At 41.6% G+C, this 24,567-nt stretch overlaps 3 protein-coding genes across 4 annotated transcripts; 2 read left to right on the top strand and 1 right to left on the bottom strand.

Annotated features, from left to right (window-relative positions):
- Positions 1–732: 732 nt before the first annotated feature.
- On the top strand, positions 733–4,245 carry fbxw9 (F-box and WD repeat domain containing 9). The gene is made up of 7 exons (XM_053852019.1): positions 733–1,326; positions 1,396–1,540; positions 1,709–2,642; positions 2,717–2,865; positions 2,934–3,137; positions 3,209–3,274; positions 3,938–4,245. The coding sequence occupies exons 1-7, from the start codon at positions 1,214–1,216 to the stop codon at positions 4,010–4,012; spliced, it is 1,686 nt and encodes a 561-aa protein (XP_053707994.1). The 5' UTR covers positions 733–1,213; the 3' UTR covers positions 4,013–4,245.
- A 1,027-nt stretch (positions 4,246–5,272) lies between these two features.
- LOC128751328 (guanine nucleotide-binding protein G(I)/G(S)/G(O) subunit gamma-12-like) lies at positions 5,273–5,780 on the bottom strand. Its single transcript, XM_053852284.1, has 2 exons — positions 5,639–5,780; positions 5,273–5,570 (listed from the first exon to the last, which is right to left on the bottom strand). The coding sequence occupies exons 1-2, from the start codon at positions 5,729–5,731 to the stop codon at positions 5,445–5,447; spliced, it is 219 nt and encodes a 72-aa protein (XP_053708259.1). The 5' UTR covers positions 5,732–5,780; the 3' UTR covers positions 5,273–5,444.
- Positions 5,781–6,667: 887 nt separating this feature from the next.
- dhps (deoxyhypusine synthase) lies at positions 6,668–11,125 on the top strand. Of its 2 annotated transcripts, none has more exons than XM_053851751.1 (10): positions 6,668–6,789; positions 7,500–7,696; positions 7,780–7,932; positions 8,817–8,938; positions 9,018–9,114; positions 9,173–9,259; positions 9,324–9,429; positions 9,490–9,593; positions 9,657–9,782; positions 10,291–11,123. In XM_053851751.1, the coding sequence occupies exons 2-10, from the start codon at positions 7,502–7,504 to the stop codon at positions 10,384–10,386; spliced, it is 1,086 nt and encodes a 361-aa protein (XP_053707726.1). In that variant the 5' UTR covers positions 6,668–6,789; positions 7,500–7,501; the 3' UTR covers positions 10,387–11,123. The 2 variants fall into 2 exon arrangements, with proteins under 2 accessions (XP_053707726.1, XP_053707725.1); XM_053851750.1 differs by having other exon boundaries at positions 6,674–6,789; positions 7,478–7,696; positions 10,291–11,125.
- Positions 11,126–24,567: the final 13,442 nt, after the last annotated feature.

The raw sequence follows: 24,567 nt of genomic DNA, 5'->3' as shown, positions 1-24,567 counted from the left end.
GTGAACAGAGGTTGTAATTTTGAGATTAGATTCAGTGAGGATGAATTGGGATGACAGGTTGCTTGACAGACAATGGACTATCATGCATCTTCACAACAGAAAACACCCCACGACTGGTTGGATGCCCAACAGGCAAACAGTTCATTTCCCTTCAAAGAACAGTTGCATTTCAGGAAACGCAGGCTGATGAACCAGTGACCTGCGGCAAGAGGAATAGGAATGTACATATAACTGTGACAGCCCTTAAATATTTGTGTAAACACGATTAGGTGTCGTGTCTGACAAATTGTAGGTTAATAATATTACATAACAGGCGTTATGAATACTCATTCTTGTCACTATTCAGTACAATTAATAAATAAAAACAAATGCATAAGTCGTGGCAAAGGACAAAAAAACCCTATTTATTGGTGGAAAAAATGACTTTAATTCATTCAAAACTACTATTTCAACAGCCGTCTTTTCATATCCATACATGGAAAAATAAGCACAACGTCTAATATACAGTACATGTTTACTTGTCAGCTATAACCGTCATGACCCGTTCTCTGAACAATAGCACTACCCATCACAATCGCTCAATTTTATTTATTAAATTACGGACCCAACAACAAATAGACGTCGATATACATCAGTCCTTTTAAGTTAAAAGCCAAATGGAATTTGTCAGCGGTATAAAAGGTTAAAAAGGTAAGAAAGTTCAACTATAAGACAACGGCAGAGAAGCATGACATTAATAGTACACACCATTGTATACAGGTATTTTATTAATAATGTATTATTCATTATGATTTAATACCTGGGGTATTTTTTGATACAAAATATTATATACACTAGGCGGCGCTGTGTTGTGCGGTTGCCATTGCACGCACCAGAAATAATGACAACAACTAGAAGAAGACAGACACCGACAGTAGTAAATCAGATAACAATGTGTGTTTAGTACAAATAAATACCGTAATTTAGATGATGGCGTCGTTCAAAATCCCACATCTCTGAAACATGGTAACTTTGATCCTTTCTCGATTGTATAATCGTTAGCTGACGGGTGCTAATAGCTTCAGCCTCTACTTCTTTGAATGTAAGCGAGCGCCTTGTAGCTTTTGCCACCTGGCCAGAACTAAGATAATATAGTTTCAGTCCAGAAAAACAACAAACAAAGGTGTTGGAATCGCAAGGTGTGTAGTGTTTTAAATTAGATTTCGAGTGTGTGATGTCTGAGGGAACGGAGAACCAGAATATTCCACCCGTGGACAGCGATGATAAACACGATGGACCGTCGTCTGGACCTTTGTCAGGAGAGGAACCGGAGTCCAGCCTGCAGCGGTAAAAGCCGGGTGATATTCAGCGTCCGTTATATGTCATGAAAACAATTCCTCCTTGTGTATCTCCCAGTCTTCGGCTCTATGACCATGAACCCTCTGCCTCGAGCCTCTCTCCCCCAGCTGAGGCCAGTGGTCTATTATCCTTACCATGGGAACTCATTGCCTACATCACTTCTTATCTTTCTGCGAGCTGCATCATCAATGTGCTGCCAAAGGTTTGACTCTAACACAATGAGAGTGTGTCTTGTCTTTTACAAGCTTTATCTCAGTAGGTTGTGTTTTCAAGTTTGCTGACTAAATCTCATTTGTATTGTTTACTTTTATGTCTGGAGAGGCTGTAAATATTGAGTGAGATGTTTGGCTAAATCTGTCCAATTTCTCAGGTGTGCCAGGCTTTAAGTAATGTGTGCAAGGACAATGCTGCCCTCCAGCTGCGAGCGCGCAGGCTGGTCGGGTCAGGAGCACGCTTTCCAGTGCAGCTGAGAGAAGACATCGACTGGCAAACCGTTTGCCTGGAAATGGAGCAGTTGGTGGCCTGCTGGTTGGGCCTGCGTCACTTTTTCGAGAAACAGAAACCCAATAATGAAGAGGAACGGAGAGGAGTTCTGCAGCCGCCGGTGGTGGAAATGCAAAACCAGGAAAATGCTTTTCAGGAGTTTGGACCGGGCGATGAAGAAATGGAGATCGCTCTGGAGGCTGAGAATGGAGAGTTTCCGCCTGCAGTTGAGGATGATCTCATGGCGGGTTTGCAAGAGTGGGAAGAGAGAGCAGATGTCAATCTTGAAGACCCAATCGCTGGTGTGATGAATGATGAGGAGCAACAACGTGTCGGTAACCACCAGGATGACTTTGCACTCATCGAGGGGGTCCGCGGAGATATAGATGTAGAGCTGCTACAGAAAAGCTTGGCCTTGAATCCTGAGCTAGATCACCTTACGCTACATTCCGAACACATTGCCCCGATCAACTGCGTCCTCCTGTTGGGAGGTGAAGGGGCCATCTGTGCCACTGGTTCCAGAGACTGGGAGGTGAAACTGTGGGATCTGAAGCGAGACTTACGGAACCCTCTGCTTCTCACGATGCGAGGCGAGGGTCAGTTCAGTAGTCACCAAGGCTGGGTCTGGTGCTTGGCGTCTCAGGGATCTTGGTTGGCGTCCGGGAGCTTCGACGCTACCATAAGACAATGGGACCTTCAGGCATGTGGAGCTGAGAGAGGCCTCATCAGGACTGGAGCTGGTGTCTTCTGTTTGACCTATCACAGGGAATTCTTACTTGCTGGCACAGTAGATAAGAGGGTCAACATGTATGACCTCAGAGGTCAGTGTGCATGACCTTAGTTCATGGGTATAGTCGGTTCGATCTGAGCTTCTCTGTGATACTTTTGTGGGCAGCTGCCGAACCGTTGGTGAAAAGTCTGAGGCCTCCCAGAAGCAATGTCATGTGCCTGGCGGCGGATGACAACTACATCATTTGTGGGAGCAAAGACGGCAACCTGAGTGTGTATGACAGCCGGACAAACGCTGTCCTGGGAAAATGCCAGGTTTGTCCACACGTTTTAATGCGTGACCAATGTATGGTCATGTTTACGAGGACACCTTCCATTTGCAGTTGAGCTCTTACCTCCGCTGCATGTCCTACGCCGACGGTGAAGTCTGGGGAGGAGACAGCCGCGGTACGATCCATTCCTTCTCCGTACAGAGCTGTAAGTTAAAATCCCTGTCCCGCTTCGGAGTGGGGCACACAGCCATGGTAACTGGCATCCACAAGTCCCCTGGGAGCCTCTACACCTGCTCATTTGATTCCACCGTCAAGGTAAAAATGCCTGAGTACTTGTCTTTTCTCCCCACATCATACTGTCGTTCACTTGTCTTGTTGTTTTTTAGATTCACATCCCTTCTGCGCCTCCGAAGACATTGTGCACGCTGCGACATAAAAGTGCGATCAGTGGCGTAAGTTAACTGTTTATCCCCTTCGAACATCAAGAAACGACCTGTGCAACCTAAGAAATTAGGTTGTTTCCTTTCCATGCTGCCCTTTTCCTGATTCTCCTGAAATTCTAGCACATTTTTCTTCAAAAATATATATTATAATTGCTGTTTTTTATGATGATTATTGTTATATTGCATGTTACAATTATTTTCTAGTGACTATTATTTTCTTCCAAAATATTTTTGTGTGTGATAAAACATTTGTATCATAATATTTGTATCTGTACACACATAGCAATTGTTTCTAAAACTGAAATGATTATGTACCTCTCTCCATTTCGCATTATTTGTCTCATAGTCACATTTTTAAACTAAATAAATCTACACTGTCAGTAACCTGGGGATCAGGAGGTAAAATTGTGCTTCCTGTTTTCCTGCGTCTCAGAAAAATGATTTTTCTTTGTTCATACTTGTAGAATATTGTTTTAAACTGAACTTTAAATGGAAATATACGTTTTTAATTTATTAAAATGATGGTTAAATGACGCTTCATGATCTAACATGCATCTTAAAGGTGATTTTAACCAAAATTTCCAAGCAGTAATTTCTGGTTTATTATTACTGGATAGATATTATACAATAATAATTTGATTTATTCTTGACATGCTTCTCTCTTTCCATCAGCTGAGTGTGGAGGCCGGCGTTCTTGCCGTAGCGTCGGGAGAAACATGCGTGGAAGTCTGGAAACCCCACAAATGAAAGTGGAAACCAGTTTGATATGTATCTCGCGGTTCCGTGGATCAACATCTTACAGCGTTTTAGTTTAAGGGACGTGTGCAAAACTGTGTGATAAATCTTGTGAAAGAAGAACTGTAACTGATACATGCTTTAAATTTGCAACATAAATGTCAAGCTATTCATCAATGTGACTCTAAACTGAACACTTGATCCATGACTGAAATATTGCCACCTCAGCAATAAAGATCCCATCATCTCCTGAGTCGCGCCTCATGGTCTTGTTTTCTCGTAAGGACGCTTCAAGTCTGTGCAGTGATCTTGTCACAATGTGGTATTTTGAGTTGAAACTTGAACATAGCAATTATATTATTACATGCAGGTTCTGCATTTCATGTACGGGCAAGAACATTTATAATGGCTTTGCAGTCGGCTTCTTCCGTCCGTGATCGTAAATCATTTCTTAAAAACTGACTAAAAATGCGAAATGTGACGCGTCCGTTGGATGTTTTCCTGCGTCACAGCGGACAAATCCTGCCTGGTTTGATTTTACAAAGACAATAAACCATGTAAATCCTGGGAAAACGTTTTCACCATCTACTTTGTTGCATTTGCTTGACAGAACCAGTTCTGACTTGATTCACAAGATATTCCCCGGAGCTCAATGGAACAAGCTCTCACTCTGTACCAGATGTCGAAATGCCCTTATCTTAGATAAACCAGGGCTGGTGATGAACTTCCTCCCTGTGCACTGAGAAATACTGTTTCCAAGTTGTGATAGAACATCGCAGTTTTCTGGTAAAACAACATTTGTGGAACAGTTCTTTGCACTCTGATTTTTCCATGTCATAATGCACAATTTCCTACAAAATGACGGTTCATTTAGCGTTATGTAATATGAAATAAATATGTAATAAATAGTAAAAAAAAAACATTTTATTTGTTAATGGTGGAACAAAGATTAAGAGATTAATGTCTTTTAGGGCCACATCACAGTCCGAGAAAGTATATGGTTACATCTCACATAAGCAAATAAAAATTAAAAAGTATGTAGTTATTATTTGTGAAATAACCTCAACTCATACAGTTTTTTTATCTTTTCAAATTCTTTTTTAATTCAGTTATATTTATGAATTATATTCAGGGGTCTAATGAATAAAATACATTCATACAATTCTATTAAATGTGAATAATTATTGGTGATAAAATTGCATTTTTTTTAAATTAAAAATAGGAAGGAAGGAAATTAAATATTAAATCTTAGCTATTGGATACAAATTATAACTCAGTGCAGGGAATATTTATTAATTCATTTATTTATTTTTAAATTCTACATCTGATCAATGACAAGAAAATTAAAAGTCAAACATCATAGAATAAGAAGCCAACATGTTGGTACGTATCTTTAACATGGTGATGAAAGAAAAAGTGGAGCTCTTCCATCAGTCATAGTTGTCTACAGCAGCGCGCAGGTCTTCTTCTCTTTGAAAGGGTTGGCTGACGCTGCAATGCCGCTGACCAGCGGGTCGCTGCGTCTGTGCTCCTGGCAATACTGGACCAAGTCTGCAGCGGTGAGGGAGATCTGGATGGAGGCAACTTCACTCAGAGACAAAGTGTTGTTCCACCATGATAATAGAGGACGGTACCCACCTTGATCCTCTGCATTCCAGCCTCCAGTCGCAGCTGATCCACAACTCTCTGCACATGGCTGGTTGTGTTACTGCTGCACGTCTTTCCTGACATGATCGTCCTTTACATCAGCTGCCAGCTCTGTGTATGAACTTCTCTGAATGAGCGGTGTGAGAAACAATCTTCTCATTGTGATTTATGTTCTCCGTCCTCTTTCTACTTTCAGTGAGTCCTGTGATGTCAAAGGTCACCGTTGAAAGAAAGGTCAAAAACATCCCTCGCAGCAGTGGATTTGCCGGGGAGCATCAAATGTCACACGGCCATCTATTTTATTAACCCACAACTACAATACTGCAAAGGTTATCACTAACATCACAATGCATTTTTGTTGATGCTGTCATTTCTGTATTTTAATGCTCAGAATTCATCATTAAGTTTGTTTTCTCATGATCTATAATTCATTATGATACAGTTTCCTTTTTTAAATAATAACACTGTCACCAAATTAATTTAATCATGATATCATAAGATTTAAATATAAATATATGTATGACATTTAGTCACAAGTATCCTATTTCACAACTGCATTTTATTTTATTTTATTTTTTCTGTAAAAACAGATTCTGCTTATATTACCATTTGTGACTACCATTTATAAAGGTTATTATTATTATTATTATTGTTACTGCGCCAAGTGTGTCCTCTTCCTGCATTTTTGTGTATAATTTGTGTTAATATAAATCATTATTTTGAGTTAAACATTTCTCCGTACATCTGTACAGACTTTATCAGTTTCTTAACTCTTTCTTTCTTTCTTCTTTAACTGTTTCTTCAGCTCAAATGGTTTTATCCTACGAAACAACGGCGATACAGTGGTTTTGTAACTGGGCAAATATATTATATTTAAAAGGATGGCCGTATGACCCTCACTGATCCAACGTGAGTTTTTTTTATCCGAACAGCCGAATAACGAGAGAAAACGAGAAAATGGATTAAACTTCTTCTGGTTTTGTGACATGCGCAGCTGGCTTTTTGTCCCTTAGCGGTTTCCGTGGCGGCAGTGTGCGGTGTGCTCATGTGGTGTTTATAAGAATGCGAGACGGCCGTCGTCACTTCTGTCTCAGACTCCTGAGGAAGACTTCGCGACTGTTTTTGTGGTTGTGCCCATAAAAGTAAGCTTTTTAATCTTCCTCCGTCCCTTTTGTTGCCATTACTTCTTATAGCCTACCGTTTTTTTTTTTTTACAAGAACCGTAGCTTCTCTTTTGCTACATGAGTTAGCTGCTTCACCTGCTTGTCTATATCTAAAAAGCAATATTTATCTGTAATGCTATTCAGCTATGCACTCAAAAGTTGGTTTAAAAATGCTTCGTACGTCGGCCCGTGTTCGTATGTGCAGTGTTTTTAACTGGGTGTTAACAGCTGAAATCTAATTTAATGTAATGCAATATTATATAATTGTGAGGGCGCGTTATTGTGAACTTCTTGTAGTATTTAACCTGCATTCACATTTGAAATATCTAAATGCTGCTTATTTGACTTCCGATATTTATGTTGCCAATAGTGAAGTAAACATTGATGTCAGATTCATGGCGCAAGTGACATTTGCCTTGTGGCTATTTTTATATAGACATTTCTGTGATTGTGTTACTGAAAAGCTTCATTGGTTACACATAGGTTAGAAACTGTTTTTGCAGTACAAAATAACTCAGCGGAATAAATGACTTGATGAATTGCCATGTTTCTCCACCCTTTTCTGGACATCTGCCTACTTCTTCTCTGTTGTTGTGAGACTGGTATTTTATTTTTTATACAACACATTCTTGAGACCTGTTTTTGGACCGACTCCTTTATCTATCAGCTATCGTTCTGCTTTCGTCCAGCGATGGCTGAAAACGTCCTCGCCGCAGCTAAGGAAGCTGTCCTCAAGACCAGCTGTGAAGTTCCGGAGAACCTGCTGACAATCAAGGGCTATGACTTTAACCAAGGTGTGGATCTGCATGAGATTCTGAAGTCGTACCTCACCACGGGTTTCCAGTCCAGCAGCTTAGCCATGGCCATTCAGCAGATCAACCAAATGGTGTGAGCTGTATTCTTGTTACCCAAGCCATCCCTGGCTCTGGTTGTTTTCATGTGGAATTCTACTTTTCTTTATGGCTGAAGATTGAGAAGCGACTGGAGCCGGTCGAGAACGATGAGGAGAATCAAGCAGAAGGGGGAAAGAAAAATGGCTGCACCATCTTCCTGGGGTTCACCTCCAATCTCATCAGTTCTGGAGTCAGGGAGACCATTCGCTACTTGGTAGAGCATAAAATGGTAAATTCTATATCTTTTATCGACCTCCACGGAGTGACTGTTGCTGAGCTGAAACCGCCGAGAGGCAAATGCACTCAGCAAGTGTCTCTGGAACATACCGTACAGAGATCAACTGAGGTGATCTGAAATCAGGAAGCAGGGTATAGAGCTCCAGGCGGTGGGAACCTGGGTCCTGACTTGCTCAGAGCATGTTCTATCATGCTTGTGTCGGTTTCTCCGGGGAACACATGGGGCCTTGTTCAACCATTACAGGAAGTTTGCTTGGTGATAATATTGTAATATAACAATATTTATATTTTCAGTATTTTAATTGCTTGTTATCATATTTTTCTAGTCTGAGCGATGCAAAAATAGTCTCTCAGGCACTATCTCACTTTTATATTTCCATTATAACTTGTTATAACATGATATTGCGTCAGTGTCACTTGTTCCATGAAATATTTTTGTGCAGAAACGTGAATGTACGTTTTGCAAATTTTTGTGTCTCTGAGATTAGTCAGTAGGTGCTGAGTCAACGTAATTGGTATTCAGCTCTTCGGGCGGATTTTTGGCAGCGCTTACTGTCCATCGAAAGAAATTGAAACTAAATGGGTAGAAGTCTGCAGAATCTCTGCATGATTGGTACCTAACAGTGGGCCCTTTAAAACGCCAGCCTGACTTGTGTACTACATCGTTCGAAATTCCCTGGTGAGAACAAAACCAATTTATTTTTAATAATAAAAATAAATTCTTATGACATTTCACGGTGTGTTTTTAAATTTTTTTCCCCATTTTCAAGGCTAATTTTCTTCATCCCTCCCATCTCCCCTCTTCATTGAAAATTTTATTATCTGTTCCTGCATTGCAATTGAGAGGAATTTCGATTTTTCTCCCCCCTTTTTCAGGTGGATGTGATTGTGACCACAGCTGGAGGAATAGAGGAAGACTTCATCAAGTGTCTGGCTCCTACTTTCTTGGGAGACTTCAATATATCTGGCAAAGACTTGCGTCAGAAGGGCATCAACAGGTGGCTTTTTTTCTTCTTTTTATTTTTTTTCCCCAGAAAACAGACGTCCATCCTGATGAAGTTTCTCATTTGGTTTCAGGATAGGGAATCTGCTGGTTCCCAATGACAACTACTGTAAGTTTGAGGACTGGATGATGCCCATCCTGGATCAGATGCTGTTGGAGCAGCAAACAGAGGTACCTGCCGACGTCGCATGCGTCAACGTGGTTGATGTAAAACGCCTTTCTTGTCCAGGGAACTCTCTGGACTCCATCGAAAATGATCCATCGCCTAGGGAAGGAGATAAACAACCCCGAGTCTGTCTACCACTGGGCCTACAAGGTGTGTAAAGTAAAGAGGGGTCAAGATATTTCATCTGCATTCCTGAATTTTCCTGTTTTTCCAGAACAACATTCCAGTGTTTAGTCCGGCTCTGACTGACGGCTCGCTGGGCGACATGATTTTCTTCCACTCTGTGCGAAACCCCGGTCTGGTCCTGGACATCGTGGAAGGTAGGAAATGCGTCAGGGCGTGGCTGTCCTCAGACTAATCCATTTGCTTTTCACCATCAGATATTCGTGGGATTAACAGAAAGGCGCTGTATGCCAAAAGGACTGGAGCCATCATCCTGGGTGGCGGCCTGGTCAAACACCACATCAACAACGCCAACCTGATGGTAACAACGCTTCCATCCCTCAGATGATTGAGGAAAATAACGTCCAGTGCTGTGGTCTTCCAGAGGAATGGCTCAGACTATGCTGTGTACGTGAACACGGGCCAGGAGTTTGATGGCTCAGACTCGGGGGCCACCCCAGATGAGGCCGTGTCATGGGGCAAGATCAGAGGAGACGCCAAACCCATCAAGGTACCAGGGAGAAACTGATCTTTTAGAGCAGGGAAACCTAGGCAGGGATTCAGTTCACCTTCATAAATAAATGCACTTGATGTTTATTAAATTATAGCTGTATTTTTGCAGTCATACATAATATAAAAGAGAAAAAAATCTGCCTTTTGTGACTCCTAATAATGCAAATAATAATAATAATATGCAAATAAGTAAACATAAAATGAATATTCAGCTTTTTATCAAAGCCTGGAAACAAAATCTTTAGTTCACTATAAAACAAAAACAAACCAAAGGTGGAGTAAGTGTGCAGTTACACAAACCTCGATAAGCTCTTGCGTTCCCACAGATCTGGAAAAGTCACTTTTCCGGTGGAACTGCTTGCTTCCTGCCACAAGGGGGCGGCATTTCCCCAGGTTTCAGTTTGTTGTAGTCGCGAACATGACTTGCAAGTCAAGAAGAATGAAGACCAGGTGTGTCAGGAGGGGTAAAGAGTACAAAGTAATATGTCTCTTCTGTCTCCCCTCAGGTGTTCGCAGAAGCCACGCTGGTCTTCCCGCTGATCGTGGCGCAGACCTTCGCTCGCCATGCCGACAGGCTGGTCGCTGACAAGCAGGTGGATTAAACGTGTGCACTGGAGTTTCCGCTCCCCTTACTCTTGAATTTATTTGCATCAGGGAAAGTTTGCCTCAGTAATCCAGAGTAACATATATGGATGATGGAAGGGGATACGTCTCCATACCTGCGTGTATAAACCTGTACAGTGTCTTTTCTCTTTGGATTTCCCGGCTTCCCAGCATGATTTTACAGTCGACTTAAAGGGCCTTTGAAAATGAAGAGAAATATAGGATTTTTCGAGGATATTTCTTGTCTTATTTAGTGCTTTCACCCATACTTTGCTATTTATTCATATGCTTGGATGTATATCCAACATTCATGTGTTCATCCTCTTCTATATTTTAATGTAGCTCAAAGTGATAGTATGAGTAGTAATGTTTGTAGTTATTAGGATTTGTTAAGGTATGAATTCAATGTTCAATTTCTCTGTTTTAATTTGCTCCAAATATGTTTTAAATGTCCCCTCCTGTCATTCTCCTTTGTCATTTTCAATGACCCCGGCACTTCCACTTGGGTTGTATCTTATAAAACTACTATCATGGGACGATATGAGTTTGTCAGCTCCGGCCTGATTTTAAATTGTATATGGAACTCAATTATGTCATAAACACCTCAGCATGTTCATCCAGAATCAATCTTTTTTGCTGAGTTCCTCTTGTGTTTTTGTTTATTTACTTGGGGACTTCAGACTGCACCGCTTCAGTGTGCGTGAGTGGCACTGAGGAAGACTCTTTCACCTTCCATGGTCTCACTTTGCTTTCCTCAGTGGGTTAAGAGTGTGGTGACTGTGATGACCTCTGCGTGTGAGGTCAACTCATGTTGTGAGTCAACAGGTTTGTGATGTGACGCTCTTGGAGGCCTCTTGTCGCGCAATTTGTTTGAAAGCTGCTCCACAACAAACCTCAGAGTGATAATTGCCTTCATCTTCTTGATTTACGACGTGAGGACCGCCTCCAAAATCCCCAGAGGAGCTTCGATGACAGCATATTTGGGTAATTGTTGCAGGGAACACACACAAACACAGATTCAACTTGTCAACCCTTCCAGTTCCTTCAGCCGAATCCAAAAATGAATTTGTAGGTCCTTTCAAAGCAGCGGTCTCCTGTGTCTGATGATTTTTGAGGCTGTTGAATGTCAAATTTGGGTGAATGTGATCCATGAAAGTTAGAACTTTTTTTTTTTTTTTTTTTAGTTTAGGATAAAATGTTATTTAAAAAATGTTTCACTATTGAGGGAAAACATACAATTATTTTTGCAAGATGTCTATTCAGTTGTCATCATCAAAATGGATTTGAAACTAAATAGAAATGTATACATTCATATTAAAATAGTTAAATTATGACGTGAATAATTATTTTGAATTGCCAAAAAAATTTTTCCAAAATAATAAATATATCTAAAATAACATTAAAAGCATCTGGTCGGAAGAATTAAATAAAAAAAACAAAAAAACAAGCAATTAAAATACTTAAAAACTATAAATTCTTATTTATACAGCTGTCATAAATTAAAGTACATTATATTGTGTATCATGTTAAAATAGCAAAAAAGAAAATATCTCATTTTTATATATATATATATATATGTGTGTATATATGTGTATGTATGTATGTATATATATATATATATATATATATATATATATATATATATATATATATATATATATATATATATATATATATATATATATATATATATATATATATATATATATATATATATATATATATATATGTGTGTGTGTGTGTGTGTATGTATATGTGTGTGTGAATGCGGTAGCGTGGGTGGATATACAGTATGTAGACAGAACAACCAAAAACTAACAAGCGGTTAAAATTTTGAAATAATATTAATAATAAATAGTAGAAATAACAGGCAAGACAAGACGTAAAGTGACATCTTAAATTAAGATGGAAAAAAGTATATAATGTATATGCAAATTATATATTTAAGTTAATATTGAGCGGTAAGAATGTGTAAAATATTCAAACGCCTATTGCTGCATTTCAATATTAAAAAAATCTTTTTCAGTTCAAAACTCCTTTTCAATCTTGGGAGACTTCCTGTGAATGCAACTTGTGTTTACCCAGGGCTCGTCGGTTGAAAGTTCCTTCCCCTTTTTGTGAAACAAAGCAATTCTGGATTTTCTTCCTATAGAACTTGTATGTTTGGTGACTAGTGGAAGGACTGATGGGTTTGAATGGGGCGGAATCACGCGACAAAACAACCTTGCGTGTCATGTTATTTGCCATATCAGCCACTTTTAGCTTCAGGATTTGAAACCATCTCATACATGGGCCTCAAACTCAATTGAGGCCTGCAGAAGAAATGTTTTGTGGTCGCTCTTTGATATTAAGCTTGAATGTTGGTAGGTCAAGTTCCTGATGTTGATTTTTTTAAATTTCCCTAAAGGTTTTGGAGACGTATGGACAAAGATATAAAAATTAATTCAAGTTATGATTCATCTAAGTACATATTTATGCTAGTCATATAGCCCCTAATATCCCAAGAAGACCGAAGATGTATTTAAAAGTAAAAAAAAAATCTAGAAATTGTTTTTTTATTTTTTTGTGTTATGACATCTGGCTCTCAGAACCGGGTCAACGTGGGAAGTCGGCTGACGCAGATGATCATATTTGCATATTGATATCAGCATCTGGGGTTAGAGGTCTGCTCTGCTGTTTGCTCTTATCTGCACCTATCTTTACCTGTTTTGTTGCCATGGAAACCTCCACCTTGTCGCAGAGCGTGCAGGTGTGAATGCGGCGGCGTGGGTGGAATCATTCACCGCCGCGCCAAAGTAGCAATGTAGTAGTTAATGGATGACAGAAGTATTATTACACCAGAGGAGTCGACGCGTCAGCAGCACTGCACGCTCCGGGGAGGAACAGGAAGTCGTCAGTGTAACCGCCATCTCCTCTATGACGTCAGTGCTGTTGCCTAGACAACCGAGCCAGTACCGACAAACATCCTGCTTTAGCGCCTCGATTGAAGTGGAGACGGTTTCTAGTGTATCAAAACATAAGAGGAAGGAATGGCTTTATAGCTGAGGTGGAGAAAGGAAGGACAAACATTGGTGCGGTACAGTTTTATTGCTTCGGTGGAAACCCTTTTGTTTAGGACCCGGAGGTCGACCTCAGTGTCCATTCATGAGTTTGCTGCGGCCCAAGAGGAACAAGTGAAGGTAAATTCAACAGCAAAACCAGATGAGAAATGTGAGAGTGGAGCTCAACTCGGCTCAGGATTTGGACCCCATACCTTTGATATTGTTGAACATCAGTCTGCACCAGGGTGTGTAGAACCTGAGGTGGACCAGGACTTGAGCTTGAATCCTCGCTGCTCCTGACTGTTGGTTCTCAGTTCCCTGAGTCAGAAGCAGCTGCCGCGCCTGGCTCTCTGTAGATCTGGACATCCGTGTAGAGTCCGGACACCCCGACTAACCACAATTCATTGCTGTGGTCGATGGGTGCTGCGGCCGCCTGGCTCATCTAGAACGCCCCCATCATGACTCTGTATCACACACCCATTATTTCTTAAGTCACAACTATGCACATTAATTCATTCAACTTGTGACGACGACTTGTGAGTTCCTCTGCTACATTTGAAACTAGTAAACGTTGAAGTGCATCATCAAACACAGAGTTCATGAAGATATATCCGGCGCGGATGCAATATTATCTTTAATCTTTTCCCAGTCTGTGAATGATGTGGTGCTTTGTGGCCTTGAGTGACCTCTCTGACCTCTCCCAAGGCAGTCCAGACCGGGTGAATCCATCAATGTGAAAGTTATTTAAGCCTTCAGTTTTAATCTGTCGCTGATCTGTGGAAGAAGTTTCCATCTCCCACATCCATCCGTCACACATCAGGACTCGCAGTTGCTCTTCACTTTTTAAAAATATCAATGTGATATTCAGTATCTTGTTTAACATGAGACACTTTTGTATTTGGCTATTGCTATTCTGCTCATGTATCAATGACCTTCGACCTTCCTGTTACTTGACCAATGTTGGTGGGTACTGACCACTGCTTCCCCTCACCACAGCTGCTTCATTGTTTTTAACAGTGAGTTTTGCCTTCCATGTCTTGTGTTTTTAGTAGTTCTTTGCCAGTCATGTTGGCTTCAGACTATATACACTCGCTACAAGCAGACAGTCGAACAAAGACAACATAGTTGTACAGAGACACACAGAGACGGTTGCTGCCTGACAACTTTCTTTATTGGCACCGTGTCAAACTCACTTTATTCAACATTCACGGGTCACTTCAGAGACGCACACAACTTGCTCCAACATGTTTTCCCGTCACTCCTGCATGAAAAACTGCATGTTTACATTTCATCGCTGCTTCACTGGCTCCTCCCCTTCTGGGTCCAGATCCCAGTCTTGAGCATGTTGGTTTTGATTTGAGGCGACCTGAATTTTCACTGAGAACATGAGCACATTGTTGCTTTCCACTTGGGGGTGGAGAAAAAGATAATGTGTGTTTTGTAAACCATGACCTTTGAATCAATCCTCTATTGTTATGTTTTATTGTTGTAATGAGTTATTATATTGTTAAATATTGTTTAATATATTGGCAATAGTAAGTAAAGTAAATACACAAATTTATATATATATATATAATAGTAATATAATATGTATTACATTATTATTGTTGTTATTTAGCAGATTGATGTAATCATATCAGATGATGCCACATACTTCTTGATGGTAATTTCATTCTTTTTATGATTTTTAAAACACAGTTAAAAGAGAGAGAAAAACAGATTTCATAACCACTAAATCACTGTCTCCTCATAAAACCTGATTCTGTCGAGAGTCTTGTGAGCTATTTTCCGGACATTATCTTCATTAAAAAAGCAGAGCTGGATTTTTTTTTCACGAGATAATGCTGTTATCTTCCTTTTAATATGGATAAATGAAGGTTAAATATGATGTACAGTTGTGATTGCATTATCTGTGTGTGTGTGTGTGTGTGTGTGTGTGTGTGTGTGTGTGTGTGTGTGTGTGTGTGGAGAGGAGACCAGTCCCCTGTTCCTGCTGAACTGAGCCAGCAGACTTCACACACTGATTATCAGCACAGCAGGCACAGGAGACCGACCCAGTGGAGGGTCAGTGGAGGGGGGGGGGACACGGCTAGAGAGAGCGAGAGTTTGAAACAGACAAAAGAGATGATGCACAGACACATATACACCAGTGGCAACAGACTCGCACGCTCCCGCCCGGCTGCTCTCGGACGCTCATGAGACATTTGACATTTAGCAGAGACAGTGGCAGCTAATTCAACTGTCATTACCAGAAGCTCGCAGACGGCACAAAAACCTGCCCCAGTCAAGCGCACGCCAACCTTCCCACAATGCAACACTGAGTCACGAATAGGGCCACACATGTCGTCACAGCGGGAGACGCCAAGTCTGTTCTGCACGTGGTGAAGTTGACGACGACCGGCTACACTGCCAAGCATTTCACACCAGGACGGATGACGTCCAAGTCAGGTGGGGCTGCTCGGGCCTTGCTCAAGGGCACCGTTCACAGCGGCTGGACGGCACAGTTTGGCCACACGTCACGCCAGGAAGGAGTAACAATATAATAAAGTCTTTTTTTAGAGGGACTGCAGACACACAACGGCAAATTCAAACACATCATTCGTCACGTGTTATGAGCCACCTTTTTTTATTTTTTAAATCTCTCAAATTATTTACAGAGAACTTTAAGTGAAGTGAAGTGTCCGACTGAAGAAGTGGAAAACAAGAAACAACATGTTTGTCTTATTGTGAAACCTGTCGATGGAGATTAAAATGCAAAAGGTCTTGTACAGAAGAACACAACTGAATCATGTCTTTGGTACAATAAAAGACCAAAAAGAGATTTCAATTCAGCATTCATTTTATGGGAAAACAGATGAAAATATATTTGAATAAATATTAAATCATATTAGTACGGAAAAAAATAAGTAAAAAACACATTTTTGTCTTTAAACTTTTGCCTACAAACTAAAAAAACGTGTGACTGTGATTACTAAAATATAATAAAGTAGCCAAAAAATCCTTAAAAGTCAAGAAGAGAACAATAAATGAGAGAGGATAATAATAATTAAAAAAAATCAGGACACAGGATATGTATACACTTATAATGTTTTTATTTTTATTTATTTATTATCTTCAATATAAATAAAAAAATGTGAGAAAAAAATATATGATAGCTTATATCAAATAACAAAAAAAAAAAAAAAAATCCCATTAAACAGCACGTCTCTCACAAATGACACATATTAACACATAATATATTTTTTAAATACATTTTTCCGTCATGATTTAACCCAGAGTCACATGTCACGAAATCCAAAATTTGCTCGAACATTTCCACATAAGTCATGCTGAAGGGGGAAAGTAAGTGAGCTCAAGAATCAAAATACTGCGTTTCATTTAAAATTATACATTACAATAGCAATTGCTCATGATGAATATGATGACATGAACTTGTCACGTTTGTCAACTTATTGTAAGGTCCGGAAAGATGCAGGCCAAGGCCCGCACGTGGCCCTCGGGCCTTGCTTTCTCTAGATCCGTGGCGACCAAAAAAAAACATAAAATCTTAAAAAAGTCAGCACTGAGAATTGATATTGAGTTTGCCTTTTACCATGACCCCATGACCTTTCCTGCAGCCTTGTGGCGGCAGAACTTAACCACTGTGAACATGGCGGACACTCACTGTTCACATGTGCGTTAAGTCCTGCTGCCACACAGCCAAGTCACCCACGCGTGACACGCGCACGGCCGCCTCTCCCACGTCGAGTTCCTCATGTCAGCCATTGGAAATCCCTGGCAATGTGATTCAGTCTTTTACCCTCAAAAATCACTCTGCCAGGAATTCCCCTGGTCGACAGACATGTCGAACAATGGCCGACCTCAAACTCCCGGGCAGCTTCTGGCGCAGGCTTTGCTAGCGTCTGACTCATTTTCAGCTCGTTTTCGCCGCGCTCTGTTTACTGTACGCGCATGTTTCTCGTCGACTCCCAGACTTCCCGTGGCCTCTTATAAAAATAGCTATTGAATGACAGAATGGAGAATTAGCTGGCGAGGAAGTGGCCAGTCGAGTGTCGCTGCCACTGGAAGATGCTCGCAGAGCTGCTCCCGAGTGTCAGTGACAAGCTCATGATTTTAGCTTCCACGCCTTTAGGACGCTATTTCAACCATCAGCCAAAACATTATGACCGATGTTTTCACCTTTTAAGACTCCCAAAAACCGTTGAATTAAAATCTATTTTAAGGAATATTCTATGAAATATAAACCAGAATAGGTTGATCTGATCAGACTATTCATCATCACTCATAATGCTATTCCAACTGAAATATTATTCTTGTGTATTATGTTATTTAAAATTGCTGAACATAAAGTTATGTTTTATAAGAAGTTTGAAAATATTAAAATTTCGTGAGAACAATGATGAGAAAATAGTACAATGTTTAAAAGAACATTTTAAGAGATCAAAATATCTCAATTATTGAATAATTATACATATATACATATATATATATATATATATATATATATATATATATATATATCATTATGAGTGATAAAATGAAGTGTTTAAAAATCATAAAACAACAATGTAAAAATTTATCGAGATTCTATATTGAGCAAGTTCTTGGATGAAACGCCTCCTACGGGGCCATCAGGTAATTCAATAATCTGCATATGTAATTGTATTTTCAGGGTCTGATTTCGGGGAAAATCCAGCCCCTGTTTAGCTTTTTGTAGTGTTTGATGCTGTTGGAAAAACCCTTAACTGTAATTAGTAAATTCTTCTCTGTAATCGACTTAAGCTCCGACTGAGTCACGTCTGCGTCCCTGTTTTTGGGTTTAAAAAAAAAGAGAGAGATCTTGTAGCCACAGCAACAGATAACACAGATTACAGGGCTTCTGAAGGCCAAGCATAAACTGAGATTATGCTGCAGAAATGAAGGTGACTTGGGTGAAATCACATGTGGATGGGACAATGGTGAACGTTTGAGTTGAAATTGTGCACACGTACGACGACAGCAGCAACATAAATATTAAAGTTATAGTGGTACGCAAAAAGAAATCTGATGAGTGAGGGATTAGCATCATGAATAGCTGCAGGTTTAGTGGAGTCGAAGAGACGCGGCTCATGCACATCCAGGAGGAACTCATACTAGAGCCGAGAGCGGAGATTTCTCATTCATTCAGCCTCAGTAAAATGGAAGTCCATAAATTCAAAGTTATTTTTGGGCTAACATTATTCCTGGTCCACACATCAGAGGTGCCGCTGGAGGTCTTCGGAGGTCCCATCAAAGCCACCTCCACTTCACCTCCTCTATCGCCCTCAAAGCCTCCACACTGCCATCCTTTCATCTGCCAGCGGTTCGTGTGTTATTTTCTCCCGCGTTTCATCTTTTCCATCGCTCCCTCTCCCTCCTCGCCGCAGCTGCTGATGTCGCCGGGATCGGCCCTTCCCTGTAATGACGGCACTCTGGTCGACGCGCGCTGTCCAACACCTCACCTCAAACACTCCATCATGGGAGGATCTCCACATTGCTGACTTTTACATATGGCTTGGATTGTTTGTTTTGATTTCCATGGTGCGGCCTGGTGTGGCCACTGCACTCGCTCAACTCATGCTTTATTTATATGGTGCTGCTTTACGACTCGAGTTGTCTCAGGTCAAGCCCCAGAACAAGCCATACTTCATCACATGCATATTAATTGTATTCTTGGCTGCAGCCACTAGCTAATGCGAAAACTGGCTCCACTCCCCGACACTTTTTGTGATAGTTGCAGTATATTTTGGGTGGTAACGATCGATGAAACTATACAGTAACAGCCAAACATTTGCTTGATTTTATTCCGGAATCAAATATGAAAATATGTAGTGTAATAAATGTGTAATAACAGTATTAACATGTAGCCTCTTTATAAAGCAACGTCTGCAGTTTGCCACGTTAGCAATGAATAATTCATAGTTGATAGATTTTACATGATTCAAAGCGAAATAAGGAGGTTGACATCACATGCCACGAACACAATACTCCACAAACACGGCTTTAGACAACCGGGGCGCGATGGCGTGAGGAAACAGTTTGGCACCAAGTTGAAATCTCATAATTGCGCCAACGTGTCGGGTCATGACGGAGGTGCTCGTATCTCTGCAGGTTGTTCGCCAGCAGACGTGCAATTTAAGGTGCAAAAATCTGGTTTAAGACTTTCACCCTTGAAAAGTAGGAGCCCATGAGTTTGTGCGGGCGGGTTGATCGGAAAAACAAGAGCGCCATTGTGGGAATCACATGATGGTGCTCAGTTTTAGCAAAGAAATGATCAAAACTGAAGCATGTAAACGCACTTAATGACAGAACTTGCTTAGTGTTGTGCATTTATATCACACTTTATTGACAAGTCATCGTTCTTTTATTGAGAAAGTGAGCTTCGCCTGGACGTCTTTACTGAAGTGAACTAGCTGATGGGCTGAATGTAAGTCAGTGGTCGATGCGATGCACACGACTGTAGACGTGGCCACTGGCTGTTTTCTTTCCAACACCAGTAGAGAGTCGACTGCCGTTTACACAAGGGCACGCGGTTAAGTGGAAGGCCTCTGTTGAGACAGCTGGTTCTCAGCGCTGTGTTGTTATAACACATATCTCCTCTCCCCATGCCCGTCCTCACACGCATGTATATATAGAGACACGTGTGAAAATCGCCCAGAAGTGATCGCTATCGATACAAGACAAGAGCCATCGCCAGGTTTCTCAGAAGCCCAGAATAGCATTAATAGTCAGCGAAGTGACATCATTCGCACCTCCAGGTTGCAGCACGAGGCAAGTGTGCAGACACCGCTGCTTCTATAATCCTCCTCAATCGAACGGCAGCCATTTTTGTCCTGCGGGAAAATGCTGCTCAAGGGTCAAGGCTCCCTCTTTCAATCTGAAATGTTCCTTCCAATTTCACCAGACTCAAATGTTCAGCCTTGTCAGAGCACTCCTGGCATGGCAGCCGGCGCCGCACCAGCGGGTGCCACCCTGGACCGTCACTTAATCCTGTTTTTCTTCTTTGTCTTTCAGCATTTCCAGTTCAACAGGGTTCATTATTTTTGTGCGTCGGCAAGAAGGAAATAAAACAGGCGACGCATTCGCAAAAAAACCCCACTAAAATTGGAATGTTCCTTCATTCCTATTTAGAAAATGGAAGCTTATATTTATGTAATTTATGATATTATATTTATTTGTTGCAGGGACCTCAGAAGCCCATACGTTTTCTTTCAGTAAAACCTCACTTGTTTAGCTTCTTTAATTGACGTTTTGTCTTGTTTCCTCGGCACCGAGGAAAATCGAATTCTAAGTAAATGGTCAACACAGCAGGTTACACATTGAGCTGCAGTTAATATCCTGGTTCATAATTGATTTGTGCGTGGCAATGTCTGCCATCAGCAACTGAACAAAACTCTTCGACACTGTACATCTGTACATGACCACGTCTTTCAGTCACTGTGTTTGCAGGGAACTAAGTTACAATAGTTGGCTGCTAGAGGTCAGCATTGCGCAATATGTAGCAGAAAAAGGCCTTTTTTAATACTAAAATAACATTGATAAAGTTTCATTGTTTTGTTTATTGTGTTGAGTAATATTGGTATTTTGACGTCCCTGACTCTCAGGTCATATTAAAAAAGTAGGTCAACCTAAAAGGGGGCGGGGCTTAACATTGTAGCTTTCTATCTACGGTGGAAGGATATTAGTGGTAAAATAAAAAAACGATTCAGGGTCCATCAGATCCTCCAGAGGCACCTGGTGAGTGGGTGAAACTTCCGCCTCTAGCTTTACTCTCACACTGACCTTGCAAATTTTTTTTGTTTTATCAAAAAGTGTCTCAGTTCATGTTGCTGCGTAAAGTGGAAATGTGCCTCCGATCACGTTCATTTCAACCTTGATCTTTGTGCCCTCGCACACCACGCCCCGGCTCCGTGTTTTCACTTGCGTGTCAGTCTAATTACCGCCACCAAGGTGACATTCAGTGGCTCAAGCGCCGCTTCCACCTGAGCTTTTCTCTTCTTCAAAACACTTTTTTTTCTGGAATTAAAATGCTATGTATGTGAAAGAAAAGGGCCCAGTGCAGCCCAACCCAAACTGGTGGTTTGCTCCTTGTCTCCCCAAGCATGTAACCCTATCCCCAGCCTGACTCCTTGCCAGACACCCTCACCACCACCAGCCCTGTACTTAGTCCACAGCCGCCTCACTGCCACCCCACCACACAGACACAAACAGGACATTTTTATTCCACTACGCCACGCTTTCCTGAACCCGAGCCCGCTCCTATGGATTTTCGATGGGCATCAGTCACAGACTCCTCATCCACCTCTTACGTCAGTCGATGCAATCATCCATGCATTCTGGCTTTCCCGTCATGTGGAACGCGATCCCACCCTGCGCCCTTACGCGGCACTTTGGGTTAAAAGTTGGCCCACTTCAAGAGCAGATAGTGAACTGTAGCTCCAGTAGCGGCTGGATTCCCTTCCTTTCATGGAGGTTGAGGAACTCACAGCCTTACAGGGCCTCTGAACAATGAGAGGAATGTTTGAGCCACTCCACTTCGCCACTACCATTACATCTCACGGCTGCTTTTCTAGAACTTTTTATGACCCCCCTCGCTCCCCTCTATTCCTGCTCATCTGTTGCCAGCGGAGTGACAGACGTGTAGACAGACAGATGACATGCACACAGACAGTTTGGCTGCACAAGAGAAGAGGCAGCAATTACACCGTCACTCATTCAGAAGGGTGGAGATGAAGTTTCCAAATGACACCGTCGACACAAAACAAATGCGCTTAAAGATTACGGCTGACCTTTTGACGCCAGTTCACAGAGCTACATTTGAGACACACGCTACTGAGCAACAGGTTGTGGAAGTTTTAAGAGAGTTTCTGTGGAAGATGAGAACATAGTTGTAAGGTGAATTGCTGCTTTAAAAAGTCTGATGAAGAAAGCAGCTCTTACCTGAGGACACGGTTTACTCCTCAACTTTGGTTCCCTCCAGAGGTGTGATCTGAACCTAAGGACTCCGATTCGGGCTCTTTTGATCTCGGGTCCGCTGCTCTCGGCAGAGCAGACAGGAGAGTGTGTGAACGAGTGATGTCTGGGAGCCAGACAGGGTGAGAGTAAGCAAGTGGGCGGGACCAGCCCGGCTCTGTGCGGGGATTCCTTTATGACGATGTCAGTGGAGAGGCAGCCCTCCCCTTCCTCGTCTCTCCGAAGCCCCCCCCCCACAACCACCAGCACCTTTTCCCCGGCTGGTGCTGGAACACAGGAAAGGGGGCAGGGGGATAATTGGCCACACAGCTGCTAATAAACCAGCAAAGGCCGTTTGAGTCAATATCAGACAGGAAGAGAGCGGAACTCAGAGTGTAGTGTGACACTGGACAAACACACTGGACGCTCTGTTTTTAGGTAGAGAGCAGATCAACATGTCCCGCTGACATTGCTTGGATCAATATGGGATTTGTTGTTGAGATAGTTTCCTCTGTTTTAAGGCCTTTAATGCTTCGAATTAGTCCAGAACTTTATTTAAATTGTTTTTATTTCAAGGGCCTGGATCTTCCTCGTACCAATTACACTGGTCAAAAGAAAGATGTTTAACCATCTGATATACTTCGCACACCTTCATAAAAGCCCAGTCAAGTGGACCAAAAAAGTGCTGGGTGATTCAGTTTTTAGTTTTCGAATTTCAGCTTTAATGTAAAGCCTTCTAAAATGATTTTGACTTGCCAGATTGGGCCCCAGGGCCTTGTGTTTGACACGTGGTTTGCCATCTCACAAGGCCGTTCGGTCATTCGTATCAATGCTTTAAACAAAATGGAAGCATTTCCACTAGGCGTGTGACGCAGAGGGATCCCTGGATTCCGGTCTCAACCTGGTCCAGTCCTCACGTCTGGTCTTTAAGACACACCTTGCAGCAGTGCTCCATCAGGGGTCGGATTTTTGTTATCAAACACCTGCGGTAATGATGTATTCCGGTGACCTCACTAGTCACCGGTAACTCCATCATAGGCGATGAGTGTGGCGAAATGAGAGCGTCTAAGTTTGGTTCAGAATGAGCCATATTATTATGACCACCAGCGAGAGTAAGCTGCAGCTCTTATTGTTGTATTGTCGGAGAAAGGAAACTACCGGGGAGGTTTCACAGGAATTTGAAATTAAACACCACCTGAGATGAGCGTTTCTTTTTGCTGCCATCAGAAACTGACGCGGAAGTATTACCAACAACTCTTCCATAAAGCAAGATCCATTTAGAAAAATAGACTTTCCGACAAGCTTGAGTGGCTCATCTCCTGTCAGATCAACAGATGCACAGACGGCAACCTGAGAATTTCGATCCGAGCTTTACAACTTCCTATTCCTTCCCTCTAGTCTCAGGGTGTGTGTGCTAGCGACAAAGTCCGCCGCAGCCACGCCCCTGCAAATGAGCGGACGTCACACATTCCTAACAAGTACACACACACACATATACACAATAACGCGTATCTTAGCAACGCATGCTTTTAGCCTGGTGAAATGAGTTTGCCAGTAAGTCGGTTGACCATGATGCATTCGTCGCTTGATGTGAATTGTTGTTTATGCAGTCTCTAAGTTGCTCGGTGGTTTGCTCCACGTCTGACACAAAATCTCAACGCTTTCTCATGAAAGATTTCAACAGAGATTTGGCTCCAGCTGTCAGATTCGGTGTTGAGCTTCATGCATAGTTGTCATGGTTACTCCAAACCACCATCTTCTGTACATGTGTAGGAGATTGTCATAAATTAAATAAACAATGTGACACACAAAATAACATTTCAGGATCTCACTATTGTACTTTTGAAAATGGGTCATGAAAACAACAAGGACAGATTTAGCATTGTTTTTCTTGACTCAAGTTTCCTCCCAGTTTTCCAAAACTCATAGCAGACTAACACTGTCAGTGTCATTGTGGTCTCTTATCCTGTCACCTCTAAGTTAGTCATGGCCCTGGCTAGCTGGGACAAGGGGCGCAAGATGTGGCTGAAATCCAAGCACCGCTTCGGTTCAGTGTCTGAATGATTTAAATGGTCATTGCATATTACAAGTTTTTCACATGACACATGCTTTATACAAGGCTTGGGAACATAGCTATCTTTTCAGCGCAGGGTACTGCGTGTGTGTGAG

Source organism: Synchiropus splendidus, chromosome 19 (assembly GCF_027744825.2).
Source record: "Synchiropus splendidus isolate RoL2022-P1 chromosome 19, RoL_Sspl_1.0, whole genome shotgun sequence".
NCBI lineage: Eukaryota > Metazoa > Chordata > Actinopteri > Syngnathiformes > Callionymidae > Synchiropus > Synchiropus splendidus.
This window is presented reverse-complemented; position numbering and strand designations above follow the sequence as displayed.

Bases quoted from the DNA above. Each gene is read 5' to 3' on its own strand.
- fbxw9 (XM_053852019.1), top strand. From the start codon at position 1,214: ATGTCTGAGGGAACGGAGAACCAGAATATTCCACCCGTGGACAGCGAT. The intron at 1,327-1,395 runs GTAAAAGCCGGG...TGTATCTCCCAG, and splicing joins CCGGAGTCCAGCCTGCAGCG to TCTTCGGCTCTATGACCATG. The intron at 2,866-2,933 runs GTTTGTCCACAC...TTCCATTTGCAG, and splicing joins CTGTCCTGGGAAAATGCCAG to TTGAGCTCTTACCTCCGCTG.
- LOC128751328 (XM_053852284.1), bottom strand. From the start codon at position 5,731: ATGTCAGGAAAGACGTGCAGCAGTAACACAACCAGCCATGTGCAGAGA. The intron at 5,571-5,638 runs GTGGGTACCGTC...GCCTCCATCCAG, and splicing joins CTGGAATGCAGAGGATCAAG to ATCTCCCTCACCGCTGCAGA.
- dhps (XM_053851750.1), top strand. From the start codon at position 7,502: ATGGCTGAAAACGTCCTCGCCGCAGCTAAGGAAGCTGTCCTCAAGACC. The intron at 9,260-9,323 runs GTGTGTAAAGTA...CTGTTTTTCCAG, and splicing joins TCTACCACTGGGCCTACAAG to AACAACATTCCAGTGTTTAG. The intron at 9,783-10,290 runs GTACCAGGGAGA...GTCTCCCCTCAG, and splicing joins GAGACGCCAAACCCATCAAG to GTGTTCGCAGAAGCCACGCT.